The following is a 14,728-nucleotide window of genomic DNA, read 5'->3' on the forward strand; positions in this document are numbered from 1 at the left end:
GTAAAGATTGGTATTCATGTAACCTAGAATTGAATTTTCATTAACATCTTTATAGCTTTTTTTAAAGCTCTTAAAATCTTACAATCAAATTGATTTTGAAATCAGTCTTTCCTAAATGTAGGAAACCACATTCAGGAGACTTGAGTATGTTCTTGTGACTTTCTGTTTTCCTTAAGTCAAAAAAAGAAAAAACTTTCCTTTTTTTGAAGTTAGGAATGGAGGGCTCAATTTGAGTGATGAGGGCTCTTTTCCATTCTTGAAAGGACAACTATGAAAGCTTTAGCTAAGAAAATGTCAGACTTGAATGATGCCAGATTAACCAACGTTTATTAGCATTTGTGTAGTTCTCACTTGAAAACTTAATATTGTATTCATTTATCTTTTTTTAGGGTGGTAGATCTCTGTAGAAATGTAAAAGAAAGAATAACAAGGGAATGCAAAGAGAAGGGTGTTCAGTTTGCTCCTTTTTCTACATGCAGGTAAGTTTTAAAAATTGTTCTTATACTTCTTATTCTGAAAAAAATGTTTTTTTAATCAATGGGGGAAATATAATTTTCCAGCTGAGAAAAAGCTTCAGTCTATTACATTTGGCCAGCTTTCCTAACCTTCACTTACCACCTTGTTAGGATTGTGCCACTGGAATTTTACAGCAGTCCTGAGCCTTTTAGGAGTAGGACACCCTTCTGTGAGTAAGCCTTCCCCGCCATCTGGGTGGCATGGCAGTGAAGAGCCAGGCATCTGGACTCCTGGAAAAAGAAGAGGACTACTCTACTCACTGAAACTATAAATTATATAGTCAAGAAATTATAAATTATATACATACTCAACATGACTCTGAAGAGTGAAGGCAGTGTTTTGTTGTTTACTAGTAATTTAATCTCTTCAAGCTCTAATATTATCAGTAAAATAGTGGTAATGCCATTTCTTCATGGGACTGTTGTGAAAATGAAATGAGAAAGCATATGAAAAACTGTTAGGTTCTGCTGTAGTATTGTTTTGACATAATTACATTAAGCTTGAGGTAGATAATCCATACTAGTATTAGTAAGGAAAATTTGTATATTTGCCTTTCCTTTCCAATGACAAGTCCTCGTTAAGGCATTCAGTTGTTAAGCTTACTTGCTCCTTATAGCATGATAATTTGCATATATTTGTTTTCCAAGACTAGAAATATTTCTGTATTCTGTAAACTGCTAATTGTGTGTGTGTGTGTGTTTTTGTTTTTGTCTTTTCTCTATCTTTTCCATTGTCTTATCTTGTACTTTCCTAGTGCTAGTGTTGTGTTTCTTAGTTTTCCTTATTGTTCCCATTGGGAAGAGATACCCTTTAGAATTTGCTAAATTGCACTTCTGCAAGGTAAGAAAGTAAAATTCTAACATGAGATCTGAGGAAAGCATCTTTCTTACACCTTAAATGTTCATTTCAATCAAAAGGATCTCTTTAGTCGTTTCTGCTTCTTTGTGGGAGAGACTGTCCAGGTTTAACAAGCCTTGCAGAAAGTACCAAGTCATCTGTATATTAACATGTTTTAAACAAGTACACTGAGGATAGGATCAGAGATTATAAAAGCTGAAAAAGTAGATTTTAGAGATTATTTGCTGGGCATTCGAGATATCTGAAGGAAGGGCAAAGAGAGGTCTTGTTCTCTGTAGTAAAAAGCTTACAATGGGATTAAGCTAATGTCGACATAGTGGGTGTAAGAATGTCATGTTACTTTTAATTTATTTTAAATTTGGGGGTATCTTTAACAATGCACCTTTTAAAGTCCTTAAAATCTAAGAAAAAAATTTTTGTGTTTATATTATCAACCCAAACTGATGCTTCATTTTTCTCTTGATAACCCAGTCTTTTAGCAGACAATCAGCTCTCTTTTATTGTAATCCTGAAAACAAATCAGACATAATAATCCAAAAGCTATTTGTTACCATTAGATTGTGAAACATTTTAGGTAGTCAAATCTGTTCTTGTGTAGTTGAGAAATTTTTATTCCTTTGTTTTGTCAAATGGTAACTTAATAGATTTTACCCTTCCCCCTTCTTCCTTCCGCCCCCAAGTTCCTGTTCAACATCTCTTAAGAACCCCACCCAAGCTGTAACATTATGAAACTATCATGATAAACCACTACCTATGGAAAATGATTAGGAAGTAAAATATTCTGCCTTAGGGCACATTCTGTAATTACACTTAAATCTAGGTTCTTCAGAATGTATTCATGAGGCCTAAGAATCTTCATTCTGTATTGTAGATAGGTAGAATTAGTATATTTAGACTGAATTGGCCATGTCATTTTTATTAAGTAGCTGTAGCTATGTTTTAAGAATGGTTTTCCTATAAAAGCTTATATGTTCAGTTTCTGTGACCATCTTATAAAATCAGAATATGCAAAGCCTAGTTACTTGAGTGGCTTTGATAAATAAGACTTTTATAGTTCTTATGGCTCATACGTGATTAAACTAACATTTAATTCGAATTTGATTTCAGTTTAGTTTGATTTGACCTGCTTAGTAGTGGCTAAGGAGATTATTCCATGTTGAATGTGTGAGATGTATTTTTTAAACCAATTTTTTATCAGGTGCTATGCTCACTACCTGGGTGATAGGATCCATACTCCAAACCTCAGCATCACGCAATATTCCCACTTAACAAACGTGTGCATAGACCCCCTATATCTAAAATCAAAGTTGAAATAACATTTTACAAAGCTGTTCCAAAGTTATTTAAAAATAATTATGGATCTATTTAAAATCAAGGATCCTAAGAAAAATAACTCAGGTGTAGGGTACATTTATTGAGTTCATTTATTTCATTTTTGTCCATTAAAATGTACTTTGTACGTTGGAATGGAAATTCCAGTCCAAACTTTTCTGAAGAAGTTATATGGGAAGTAATTGCTAGTCATTGAGTCTAATACAAATAAGATACTCCAAAAAGTAGAGAGCACAAAAAAAATTTTTTAAATTAAAGAATAATGTAGTGACTTTGACAACCACACTATTACTTGTCCAGATGATTTTGAAAGAGGTTAGTGCTTAAGTGTCTTAAATGATAGAGTTGATCTATTGTAAAAGGTGTTAGATCTAAGTCACTTTCTGAAATGGACCCAAATTAAGGTATTCCAGAAGGTGTTTTTCATTATTTGGACTTGTCTGAGATACTAATCAATCAGGCCCATCAAGCTTTGTTATGACTTCAGTAATCTGTTCATCTACTGAAAACTGAACTGTGTAATACATAGATGCCGGATTTGTTGAAGGATGATAATGCGCTATTAATATTTAGTTACATCTATTTATGAATGTTAGTGATTCTCTTATGAGTGATATATATTTTACTAATTTCTGCAAGTTCGTTTCATTAATTTATCCTTCACATTTTATTTGAATTTGGTTATTCCTAATAATAGTGCCCTTATAGTTAAAATGGTTCTCCGTTGTTTCTTAAACTTTGTATATATGGTACTTAAAATGTAAATATTCAAGGGATCTTTTTTTATGAGGATGAATTAACACTAGAAGAGAAACACAGCTGGCAGATTGACAGTAGCATTGTTAAACAGTTCATTTCTTCTGTTCTGAGGCACCTAACATTTGGCCTAAAAGGCGATTAAAATTGTAGATTAGATTCTATTTGTATTGTTTAGTAAAAAGAGTATTTCCTCTGCATTTGCTCCTTCTGTTAAATTAAATTCTTTGTGGGAGCCTCTGTAAATTGCATATGGAGATTTGACTATGATTACCTTACCTCCCTTTTAAATGCTTTCCTAATTGCATTTTGAAAGCTCAGATATATATTATATATATTATTTAATAATCTAACATTCTTGATATCTTTTGTATATACACATTCAACATGTATAAATATTGAGTCATAGTATTTTAAGGCTATGTCACTGCATTTGGTACAATCATCCTATTTGTTTTCCAAAGGCTTACTAATTATTAATGTAAACTTAGTGAAGATGCTATATTTCACTCAATCTGATCATGTTTGGTATTTGGACATTCCTCCCATTTCTTAGTTTTTAATTCTCATATCTCATACTTATTTCTTTTAACTTTGAGGGAGTTTGGAAAACTTAACTGATCACCACGTTTCATCTGGTCCGTTTAGAGACTGACTTTAAGTGCAGTATACTTAGTTTTTTAAAAAAGAATCCCTCTTGGCCTGGCGCGGTGGCTCACGCTTGTAATCCCAGCACTTTGAGAGGCCAAGGCGGGCGGATCACAAGGTCAGGAGATCGAGACAACGGTGAAACCCCGTCTCTACTAAAAATACAAAAAATTAGCCGGGCGTGGTGGCGGGCGCCTGTAGTCCCAGCTACTCGGAGAGGCTGAGGCAGGAGAATGGCGTGAACCTGGGAGGCAGAGCTTGCAGTGAGCTGAGATTGCGCCACTGCACTCCAGCCTGGGCGTCAGAGCGAGACTCTGTCTCAAAAAAAAAAAAAAGAATCCCTCTTGATGGAGATGGGCCAATTGGAGGAACATTTACATTGCTTTTAAATTTCTAATTTTGGGGGAGGTGTAACTAGACTTAAAAAAATAGTATTGTACAAATAGTTCTGTGTACCCTTTACTCATCTTCCTCAAGTGCTGATATCTCATGTAATTATAGTATGATTATCAAAACCAAAAAATTAGTGTTGTTTCAATATGATTACCTAACTCACAAACCTTTCTTTATCATTTGTCCCACTGATATCTTTGTCTTTCATAACCTTTATACATTTGAAGAATACTGGCCAGTTATCTTGTAAAACATCTCTCAGTTTGAGTTTGTCTGATGTTTCCTTGTGATCAAATTCAAGTTACACATTTCAGCAAGATTACCTCAGAAGTGACAGTGAAGTGCTCTTCATGGTAGATCATATCAGAAGAAACATGATATTTATTAAGTCTCATTATTGGTGACATTAACTTAGACTACTTGGTTAGGGTGGTACCTGCCAGGTTTCTCCACTCTACAGTTACTATTTTTTCCCATTGTATTTAAAAAAATATCTTATGGCTGGGCACAGTGGCCCACGCCTGTAATACCAGCACTTTGGGAGGCTGAGGTGGGTGGATCATTTGAGGTCAGGAGTTCGAGACCAGCCTGGCCAACATGATGAAACCCCGTCTCTACTAAAAATACAAAAAAATTAGCCGGGCATGGTGGCAGGTGCCTGTAATCCCAGCAATTCGGGAGGCTGAGGTAGGAGAATCGCTTGAACCCGGGAGGTGGAGGTTGCAGTGAGCCAAGATAACACCACTACACTCCAGCCTGGGCAACAAGAGCGAAAATACGTCTCAAAAAACAAACAAAACCCCAAAAACCTTAATGGGGAGAAACTTTGAGACTATGCAAATATCCTGTTTCTTATACCATCTCCTAATCACATCAATATCCCACTGTTGATTCTTGATTACAACAGTTATTATTGTGATACTTGTAAATGGTGATTTTCTATTTTAATCATTCATTTTACATTTATCAATTGGAATTCACTGTAAAGAAGAGCTTTCCTCTCTTCTCTTTTTCTGCCCGCCCCCCACCCCTTGCCACTATCTATCTGTCTGTATATCAGTCTATCAGTAGGGACTCATAGACATTTTATTCTCTGGAATATAGCCATTATTGTCATTATTCACTTTGTTGCTCAGATTTTCCCAGTGTGGCTATTGGGAGTTTTTTTAAGTTGGCTTCTGTGTCCTTTTGATCTGGGAAAGTAGGTTTTTGAAGAGGAAGAAAATGGGCGCACATACTTAGGAAGAGTCAGTGATTGAGGCAAGGTGAGTAGCATGTGAGAAGATATGAGGCCTAGGGAGAAAGAAAAGCAGGTCTGTGTGCCACAGAGGATCTGTGTTCTGTAGAGTTGGTGCTGAGTGAAGATATGTCTCCTCAAGCTTTCACAGCAGTGATAGCCATTGCTCCTTTGATATTGGTTTCTTCCTCAAGTTCTTTGGTTTTTCTTATTCCTAATATCAGAATTGTAGTTATTTTCAGCTCATTTTTCCCTGCTTTGTTCCCTTAATCTTTTTGTCCATCTGGTTCCTCTACTCATGGATGTCTAGCTTTTTTTACTCTGCTTTGTTATCTCCTGGTTGATTTCTCCTATATCTTAGTAATATTGGCATTTGTTTTACCTAGAACAATATCTCATGTTTCTTTGTCAGTCTCCATTTAGGTATGCCTTTCCAGAACACTTTTCCCAATCTGACCTATCCCAATTTTCTTATTCTTTGTATAGACTGATTTTTAAGCTGCATAAGCTAATTGATGGTGTCTGTCTTTATGTTCTCTCAGCATTCTTCAATCTTGTTTGTCATTCTGTATCTTTAGACTATGTCATATTTTGGCTATATATAGCTTAGAAGAGTTTCTTCTAGTGCATTTAAATTATCTGTGTAGAAAAAAAATTATTGATATTTATTTTATTGTCATTTATTTTTAAAGTTATAGCCGGAACTGAACAGTGTCTTTGTTTTGGTCTCAACTGCAGTGATTTGCTTTTTTTCTACCCAAAATCTTTAAGTCTGTTGAGCCAGGAGAATCCAAACAAATGATGAGTTCATAGTATTGTTGCCAGAGTGTGACAGGAAAAGGGTCCCGGAATGATCCAGACCTCAAGAGAAGGTTCTTGGATCTCACACAAGAAAGAATTCAGGGCAAGTCCACAGTGCAAAGTGAAAGCAAGTTTATCAAGAAAGTAAAGGAATAAAAGAATGACTACTCCATAGACAGAGCTGCCCCAAGGGCTGCTGATTGCCCATTTTTATGGTTGTTTCTTGATGATAAGCTAAACAAGGAGTGGATTATTCATGCCTCCCCTTTTTAGACCATATAGGGTAACTTCCTGATGTTGCCGTGGCATTTGTAAACTGACATGGCACTGGTGGGAGTGTAGATGTAGCAGTGAGGATGACCAGAGGTCACTCTCCTGACCATCTTGGTTTTGATGGGACTTAGCTGGCTTCTTTACTGCAAACTGTTTTATCAGCAAGGTCTTTATGACCTGTGTCTTGTGCTGATTTCCTATCTCATCTTGTGACTTAGAATGGCTTAACCGTCTGGGAATGCAGCCCAGTAGGTAGGTTTCAGCCTCATTTTACCCAGCTCCTATTCAAGATGCAGTTGCTCTGATTCACACGCCTGACAAGAGGACTTAATGTACTTTGAAGAGATTATAATTTGCCCATTCTTTATCAATATGGATTTTTTAAATAATGAAAATTGACTTTAGTCAGTGTTTGCATGTCCATATGTATTCTATGCATTTCATGTTCCTGTCGTCAGCAGTGACGGAGCCAATGAAAGGAACCAAGTTTCTTGTATCGAGTCTAATTTTGCCTTTTTCAAGGGGCAGATGTTTTGCATCACATCTGTTTACTGTGGCAGTACAAAATATAGTTTTCACTTGCACATATGGACCTCATTGTGTGGTCCCTTGGCAGGAAAACACGCTTTTGAAAAGTAATGGAGTTGTACTATTTGTAGTATGGAAGGGCCTCAAATTTTGTCTTATACAAGTCACATGAAGAACTTAATTGTGCATAAAATTTGTTAAATAGCAGAAAGAGAAAAAGTTAGTGTTACTTTTATTGTCAAGATATGTATGTTTTTAAGTAATTTTGTTAAATGTTATTTTGATTATGCAATTTAAAACAGTGAATACTCATACTTACCTGACTATATATATATTGTTTTCACACATGCTGCTGATAGTTTTCATTACTGCTAGATAACAAAACAATAAAATCAGTGAAAACAGCATTTCATCATAAAATGCTGATACAATGTGTAAAAGTTTTTGGGTTACTTCCCAATAGAAGTTTTAGTAACATGGGACAGACATGAAAAAGATTGAATATGTACCTATAATATTGACTAATTTGGTACTTCAGTGAAGGTAAAATTCTTGTTTTGCACTGCGTCCTCAGTTCACCTGTTTCGGCGGACAACTCTAAAGCAAGCCAATGTGTATTCCTTCCATGGAGTAGAGGCTGGGAAGAAACTGAGATTATATCTTAAACTAATCATTTGGGTCGTCTTGCCTTTGAGTTTCTAGATGTTGAATCTGAGTTCACTTAACTTAAAGCCCCTGTGGGGATTTTGTTTGTTTTTTAGGGTGACACAGACTTACGATGCAGGTGCATGTATCTACTTCTATTTTGCCTTTAACTACAGGGGAATTAGTGACCCACTGACCGTGTTTGAACAAACTGAGGTAATTTTGCATACCTGCATATAGCTTTTACAGCTGTTGATTAATTTCAATAAATTTTACTGTCAATTTATGGATTTTAATTTGAGTCTCTTTAATCACACATGGTTTGCCTAGCTGTTAGCCCTTAGAAATGAAAAGCATATTTGTTGCCCTGGCTTATGTACTGAATTGTGAGTCTAAAATTAATGTACTGTACACCTAGTCTGTGATTCTTTGGTTGTTACAGTACATAATAGCTGATTAAATTAAATAACAATTAGGAATTCATTAAATTAAATAATTATATAGGAATCTTAGATATCACTTTCACAGCCCAGTCATTTCCACATGGTGGTTGCTGTTGAGGTCAGCAGCCCTAATGCCCATGGTCTGTGTTGTTGTAATGTCATTGTAGATTTGTAATTTTTTTATATGCTACAGCTGCAAGTGGGTGCTTTGGGTTTATTAGCTAGCAGTTTCTATTACTTTCTTAAAGAGTGTCAAACTGTTTATTTTTATAAAGCTTTCTCTTGATAGCCAATATTTCTCCTTATGAGTATGCCTAGAGTTAAACAGACTGGAGTGTGGAGGATCCTGTAGGAAGCTGAGGTTTCTTAAAAACTCAGGTGTTCTACTGTTTTAACTGCATTGCAGACCTGCTAAAGCTAATTTCAGTAGCACACTTTTAGACCCAAACTATAGAAAGGGTTTGGTTGGCTTCCTCCTATGCCTCCTCTTTTTTTTAAGCAGCTTTTTTGAAGTACAATTCAAACAGTAAGCTGTATATATTTAATGTGTACATTTTTGACATACGTATACACCTGCGAAACCATCACCCCAATCAGAATAATATTCATCATTCCCAAAAGTTTGAGTACTTTTTCTTCACTTTAGCCTTTCACTGCTTTAGTGTTGCCCTCTGGCTACCCAAATGTCCCTTCTGTGCAGTACCACAGAGTGAAATTGTTCCTTCTTAGTCCAAACTGCTGGTCTCTAAGTGCTATTGATCTCAAGTAGCTATTGCTTTATTTAAAGTAATTTGTTAGAAGATATAAGTTCTTAGAGCAGGGGATGGCATATATATGATTCATTCGGAAAATCCTAAGTAATGAGGGTTTTTTGGAGATGAAGTCTCACTCTGTTGCTCAGGCTGGAGTGCAGTGGCATGATCTTGGCTCACTGCAACCTCTGCCTCCCGGGTTCAAGTGATTCTCCTGTCTCAGCCTCCTGAGTAGCTGGGATTACTTACAGGCATGCAGCGCCATGCCCGGCTAATTTTTTGTATTTTTAGTAGAGATGAGGTTTCACCATGTTGGCCAGGCTGGTCTCGAACTCCTGACCTCAAGTCATCCACCCACCCACAAAGTGCTGGGATTAGAGGCGTGAGCCACCGCACCCAGCCGAGGGTTCTTTAGATTACTTTGTAGTGGGATGTGGTCCATCTGTCCCACCTGGGCCCTCTCTTACCCTGGCCTAACTCCTGATGGTTTATACATACACAAATGAGTAATTTTGAGAGGCCCAAGGTACTATAGATATTTTACCTCGTAGCCATTATATATTCACGAATCATTAGGAACTGAAGGCGATTCCAGTTTCTGTCATTCTTTTTTACGCTGCTCTTTAGTCATTCTATATTTTGTTACAAGTGTTTATCTTTTCTTACCTGTGTCCTCTATAAGGAGCTTGGTTAGAACCTTACATATTAGGGTAAAACGAGATTTTTCTTTTCACTCTTAAGTATCCGTAAGACTGACAAGTAATTTATCCCAAGTCATTGACCTAAGAAGTGTTCTCCATAAAGGCATTTATGGTTGATTTCTAATAGGTTTAATAAAGACTCTAATAGCTTTATAACTCTGATGCCCACTATATGATATTAAGCAAATAATTTAACCTATCTAAGCCTTATTTTTATCTGTGAAATGGGAGTAATTGTAGTTATTTCGTAAAGCTATACTGAAAATAAGATACTGTAGGCAAATTACTTGGAACTTTTCTGGTACACTTACAGGAAGCAGTCGGTAAATGTTAGTCACTTTGTTGGTATAATGAGAGAAAGATATTTGTTACTAAGTAGAACCTGACTCTACATTTACAACTTTGCAGTTATTAATATTATTAACAATTTAGTGTGCTGAATGGTTATTTTGTCTTTTTTCCCTAGAATCTCAAAGTGATCTTTATAGACATTGTGACTATTCACTAGAAAAAAACTTGCAAAGCTAGGCTACTTATTTAATTGCTTTTTAAACACATTTGACCAAAAGAGAGGAAAGTTAGGCTTCTAGTTTATTATTTAACGCAGGAAACATGTGCCTCCTTTGGGAGTTGGGTCTTTTTACTTTCACTGCAAAATGAAATCTAAGTAGCAACAATTTGTTGTGTTGTTTCCAAATACAGGCAGCTGCTAGAGAAGAAATCCTTGCTAATGGAGGGAGCCTGTCACATCACCATGGAGGTATTCTTTTTTGGGAGTAGAATTTCTAATATTCTTACTTTAAAACATATTCAGTTCAGTAAAATGCTAGGGAGAGACATGGTATGAATAATATGAGAGTCCTTGAGGTTTCTTTAAAGTTTCTATGTCTTTGAAATAGCTGTTACTGAGGTAGATAGTTAGGTTGTGGTAGTAGCCACTAGAAGTTTACTTTGACAAGCCTGCCTAGAAATGGAGCCCAGCCAACCTTCTGAGGTCTCAGGGACCTCATGTTATCGGAGAATAGCCCAGCTTGCCTGGGAGGTACTTGACCATTACAGCAAACGTTTTTAAAGGATGATGGGGAAGAAAATACATAAATGTTTTTCAGCCACTAATGGAATGTAGCTGGTCATCAGTTATATAATATATTGAAGAGCTGTTTGTTCTGCCTACCCAAAGCTCAGCAAATTAATCAAGACCGGATAGGAAAAAAATCTTTTTTCAAGGTTTTAATGCTATTTTGTTATTACTTGGTGGTCATTTTGGTAAGTATCAAGTGTTGTCAGAATTTATCACATCACCAATAAAAATTATTACAATATGTCTATCTCTGTTACTAGCATGCTTATGAAAATAATGAGGCAACCCTTTAAAACTTAAACAATGGCCATTCTGTTATTAAAATGGCAATGTTTGAGGTTATCCACTTGTTCTGTGTAATAGAAATTTGTTCTTAATATATCCCTCAATATAATTTGATGCCTAGGAAAATAGAAATGTGTAGATTTTTAAATAGTTTTTAGGAAGCACAATGAGAATAACCACCTAATTAAAAAATTCAACTGCTCTGGACTCCTTATATCCTTTTTTTTCCTGTTTAATTTTCATTCATAGCACTTATTATTATCTAATATGCTGTATATTTGTACTTTTAAAAATTTTGTCTTCCAACTGAAAAGTGAGAATCCATGAGGACAGGAATTTTTGTTTTGTTTGTTGCTATGTGGTAGCACCTAGAACAGTGCTTAGCCCCAGTCAGCCCTCCATACATTGATGCAGAATGAATGAAAGAATTCTGTTGGAAAAGGAGTGGACTATGGAAGGTGTGTGTCCATATCATATTCTTACAGCAAGGTCTGGAAAAGATTGCTAATGTTGATGAATAAAATAGACAGCTCCCAACGTCATTGTGTCAATTTAATCTTTTGCTATACTTTTCTCTTAACCCCCACAAATAAATTTTTAACTTAGTTAGCCAATAGTATTGAAGATAATATGCTCCTCTCTCCTTTTTCTATTTATTATCCTTTCATTTGATTGTGGTTCTCATGAATGCTAGCATAACAAAAATGGAAAAGGGAGGGAAATCAATATTAGAAACCTCTCAAGTGGAATTAAAAGCTTCCGATTACTCTAAAAGTCCAAACCTAATTTTGGAAATCTGAATGACGAGTTACTTAAAGATACTTAGATTTTAGCACCTTCCTTTAAAATTTTCAGGAAGCCATATACATTATTTTAAATATTTTTTATTCTGTTTCAAAATGACACTGTATTAATATTCAGGGAACTTTAATATATATAAATATATCATGAATTATTCATTTGTTGTTTGTCTAAATTGATTACATGGGAGAAAGGAAGCAAAATTATTTAGCCATAATTACTTGTTTGAAGAAAAATTAAAATTTTCCCACTGTAGCCAACAAATTTGCCCTTTGGTATGTGTCAGCATCCAATAGTTTACTTTCTCTTTTAAAATCAAGAAATGTGGTTTCTGTGTTTATAATGGTAAATACAGGGGAGAAGTGATTCTGCAACAGGGTGATAGCAGATGAATCATATATATAACAAGGAAATAGAGGCTTAATTGTCTTTAGGTAATTGGTTATTAGATGAGCTGTTTCCTTAATTGTAGGATGATGTTCTCAGTTTACTCAATTTTCATACAGTGTCAGAAATTCTCTAGAAGTTGAAAATGACCAAATGACTGCATGCATTACAGAGGAAAACCAAACCAACAGTTTTTTCCTCAGCCAGTGACTCTGCTTCTTTAGGGTCTATGAGGAAATTCAAGTCCCTCTAACAGTGTCTATTTGTAAGATGCAGAAAGTGTAATATGGCAGAACTGCTGATTCTACTTATTCAGATATACCCCAGACACTGAGAGCTTCTTGGTAGGCTCTAACAGAGTCTGTGTAAACATACTTGAAATAATATATTCATAAAGCTGTCATTACAGAAAAAAGGAAATATGCACAAATTTAAAATAACAGAATTAAGCAACTCTAGTGCAAATCTGTTTGAAACCTGGATTTCATTTGTGAGAGCTATGGTAATAGTCCATTATAGTAATCAATTCACAGAAATAAAAGTTAATTAACAAATAGTTAGAAAATGTTAATTTATAAGATCATGTTTATTCAATTCTTGATCACAAAGCAAATAATGTAAATAGCTTCTTGTCTTTTTTTTTTTTTTTTTTTTTGATACTGAGTCTCACTTTATCACGTAGGCTGGAGTGCAGGGGTGCGATCTCGGCTCACTGCAACCACCGCCTCCCAGGTTCAAGTGATTCTCATGCCTCAGCCTCCTAAGTAGCTGGGATTACAGGCGTGCGCCACAATGCATGGCTAATTCTTGTATTTTTAGTAGAGATGGTCTCGAACTCCTGATCTCAGATGATCCGCCCGCCTCGGCCTCCCAAAGTGCTTGTTATATTTTTTGATACAAAGTATGCTTAATACCTTTTAATGTTGTATAATCTGTTTTCCATATTATAAGTACTACTGGTCTACGAGGCAATATGGTTTCAAAGAAAGGCAGTCCTTCCCGTGAAGGCCCTTATAGTCCAGTAGAATAAAATATACCATTTCAAAAGCTACTGACAAAAACTGATGGGATTATATTATTGCTACTTTAAGGTAAGAGTCTGCCCTTTTCTTTGAAGAGCATTCAAAAGATGCCTTTAATAAACATGTAAATGCTATAGATGCTGAAACAGTGAAGAGAAAGGGGATAGAATAAAGGAAAAGAATTAACATTTATAAAGCTGTAAATATTTGCCTAGGTGTTCTGCATACTTAACCTCCTTTAATTCTGCTTAATGCAGTGGAATAGATATTATTCCTGTCTTTCACATGAAGATGCTAAGGTTCTGAATATAAAGTAACTGGCCCAAAAATCAGTAATAATTGTTAGTGCCAGAATTTGAATTTTAACTCAGGTCTTCCTGCCTCAGTATCCTTGTCCTCTTAATTAAAAGCCTAAAATGTCTGGAATGAGTAAAATCTAACAAGATTGAAAATGACAGGCTTTGAGAAGAGACATGTAATTAATTTTTATTTTTAATGTATATGGGCTGGGCATGGGGCCTCACACCTGTAATCCCAACACTTTGGGAGGCCGAGGTGGGTGGATTGCTTAAGCTCAGGAGTTCGAGACCAGTCTGGGCAACATGGCAAAACCCCATCTCTACAAAAAGTACAAAACTTAGCTGGGCATGGTAGCATGTACCTGTAATCCCAGCTACTCAGGAGGCTGAGGTAGGAGGATTGCTTGACCCTGGGAGGTTGAGGTTGCAGTGAGCCGTGATCACATCTTTGCACTCCAGCCTGGATGACAGAGCAAGACCCTGTCTCAATCAATCCATAAAAGGAAAATAAATATTATACATTACTATTTTTCTTTTAAAATATAAATCTGTTTCTTTAGTGAATTAAAATTTTAATTTCCTCATCATAGATATTTTTATTGTTTTCTCAGTTCTTTCCCCAGAAGTCAATTTTACTTTCTGGTTGCTTTTATGCTTCCTGATTGTAGGTTCCTAACATGTCAGCAGTATCAGGTAATAGAACAAATGGCGGTCATATCATGTTACATTAAAGCTATGTGTATAAGTTATGTGCATTTTTCAGGTTAGGTTTATAGGCCTTCTTTTATTGAAGACTCCCAATTTGGTGAAATAATTTATTTTTAGGAATTATTGGCTTGAAGTTGAATCTAGCAAGGTTTGATGGCATATTAATTTATTTAGAGGTTTTGCCTCATTTAAATAGAAATCTTTTATGTCTATCCTATTTCTCGTATTTTTATTTTCTATGTGGTCAAAATATGACTGCATG

The 14,728-nt window shown here is 35.6% G+C and overlaps 1 protein-coding gene across 2 annotated transcripts in view; it reads left to right on the top strand.

Annotated features, from left to right (window-relative positions):
- Window positions 1–14,728, top strand: part of AGPS (alkylglycerone phosphate synthase) — a 153,983-nt gene that overhangs the window by 123,397 nt on the left and 15,858 nt on the right. The window contains exons 17-19 of one of the 2 annotated variants that reach the window (XM_003253765.4): window positions 390–479; window positions 8,104–8,203; window positions 10,586–10,643. In XM_003253765.4, the coding sequence (XP_003253813.3) occupies window positions 390–479; window positions 8,104–8,203; window positions 10,586–10,643 (248 nt within the window). The remainder of the gene's footprint in view (window positions 1–389; window positions 480–8,103; window positions 8,204–10,585; window positions 10,644–14,728) is intronic. The other variant, XM_030803672.1, reaches the window with a different exon arrangement.

Source organism: Nomascus leucogenys, chromosome 22a (assembly GCF_006542625.1).
Source record: "Nomascus leucogenys isolate Asia chromosome 22a, Asia_NLE_v1, whole genome shotgun sequence".
In the NCBI taxonomy this organism is placed as follows: Eukaryota; Metazoa; Chordata; class Mammalia; order Primates; family Hylobatidae; genus Nomascus; species Nomascus leucogenys.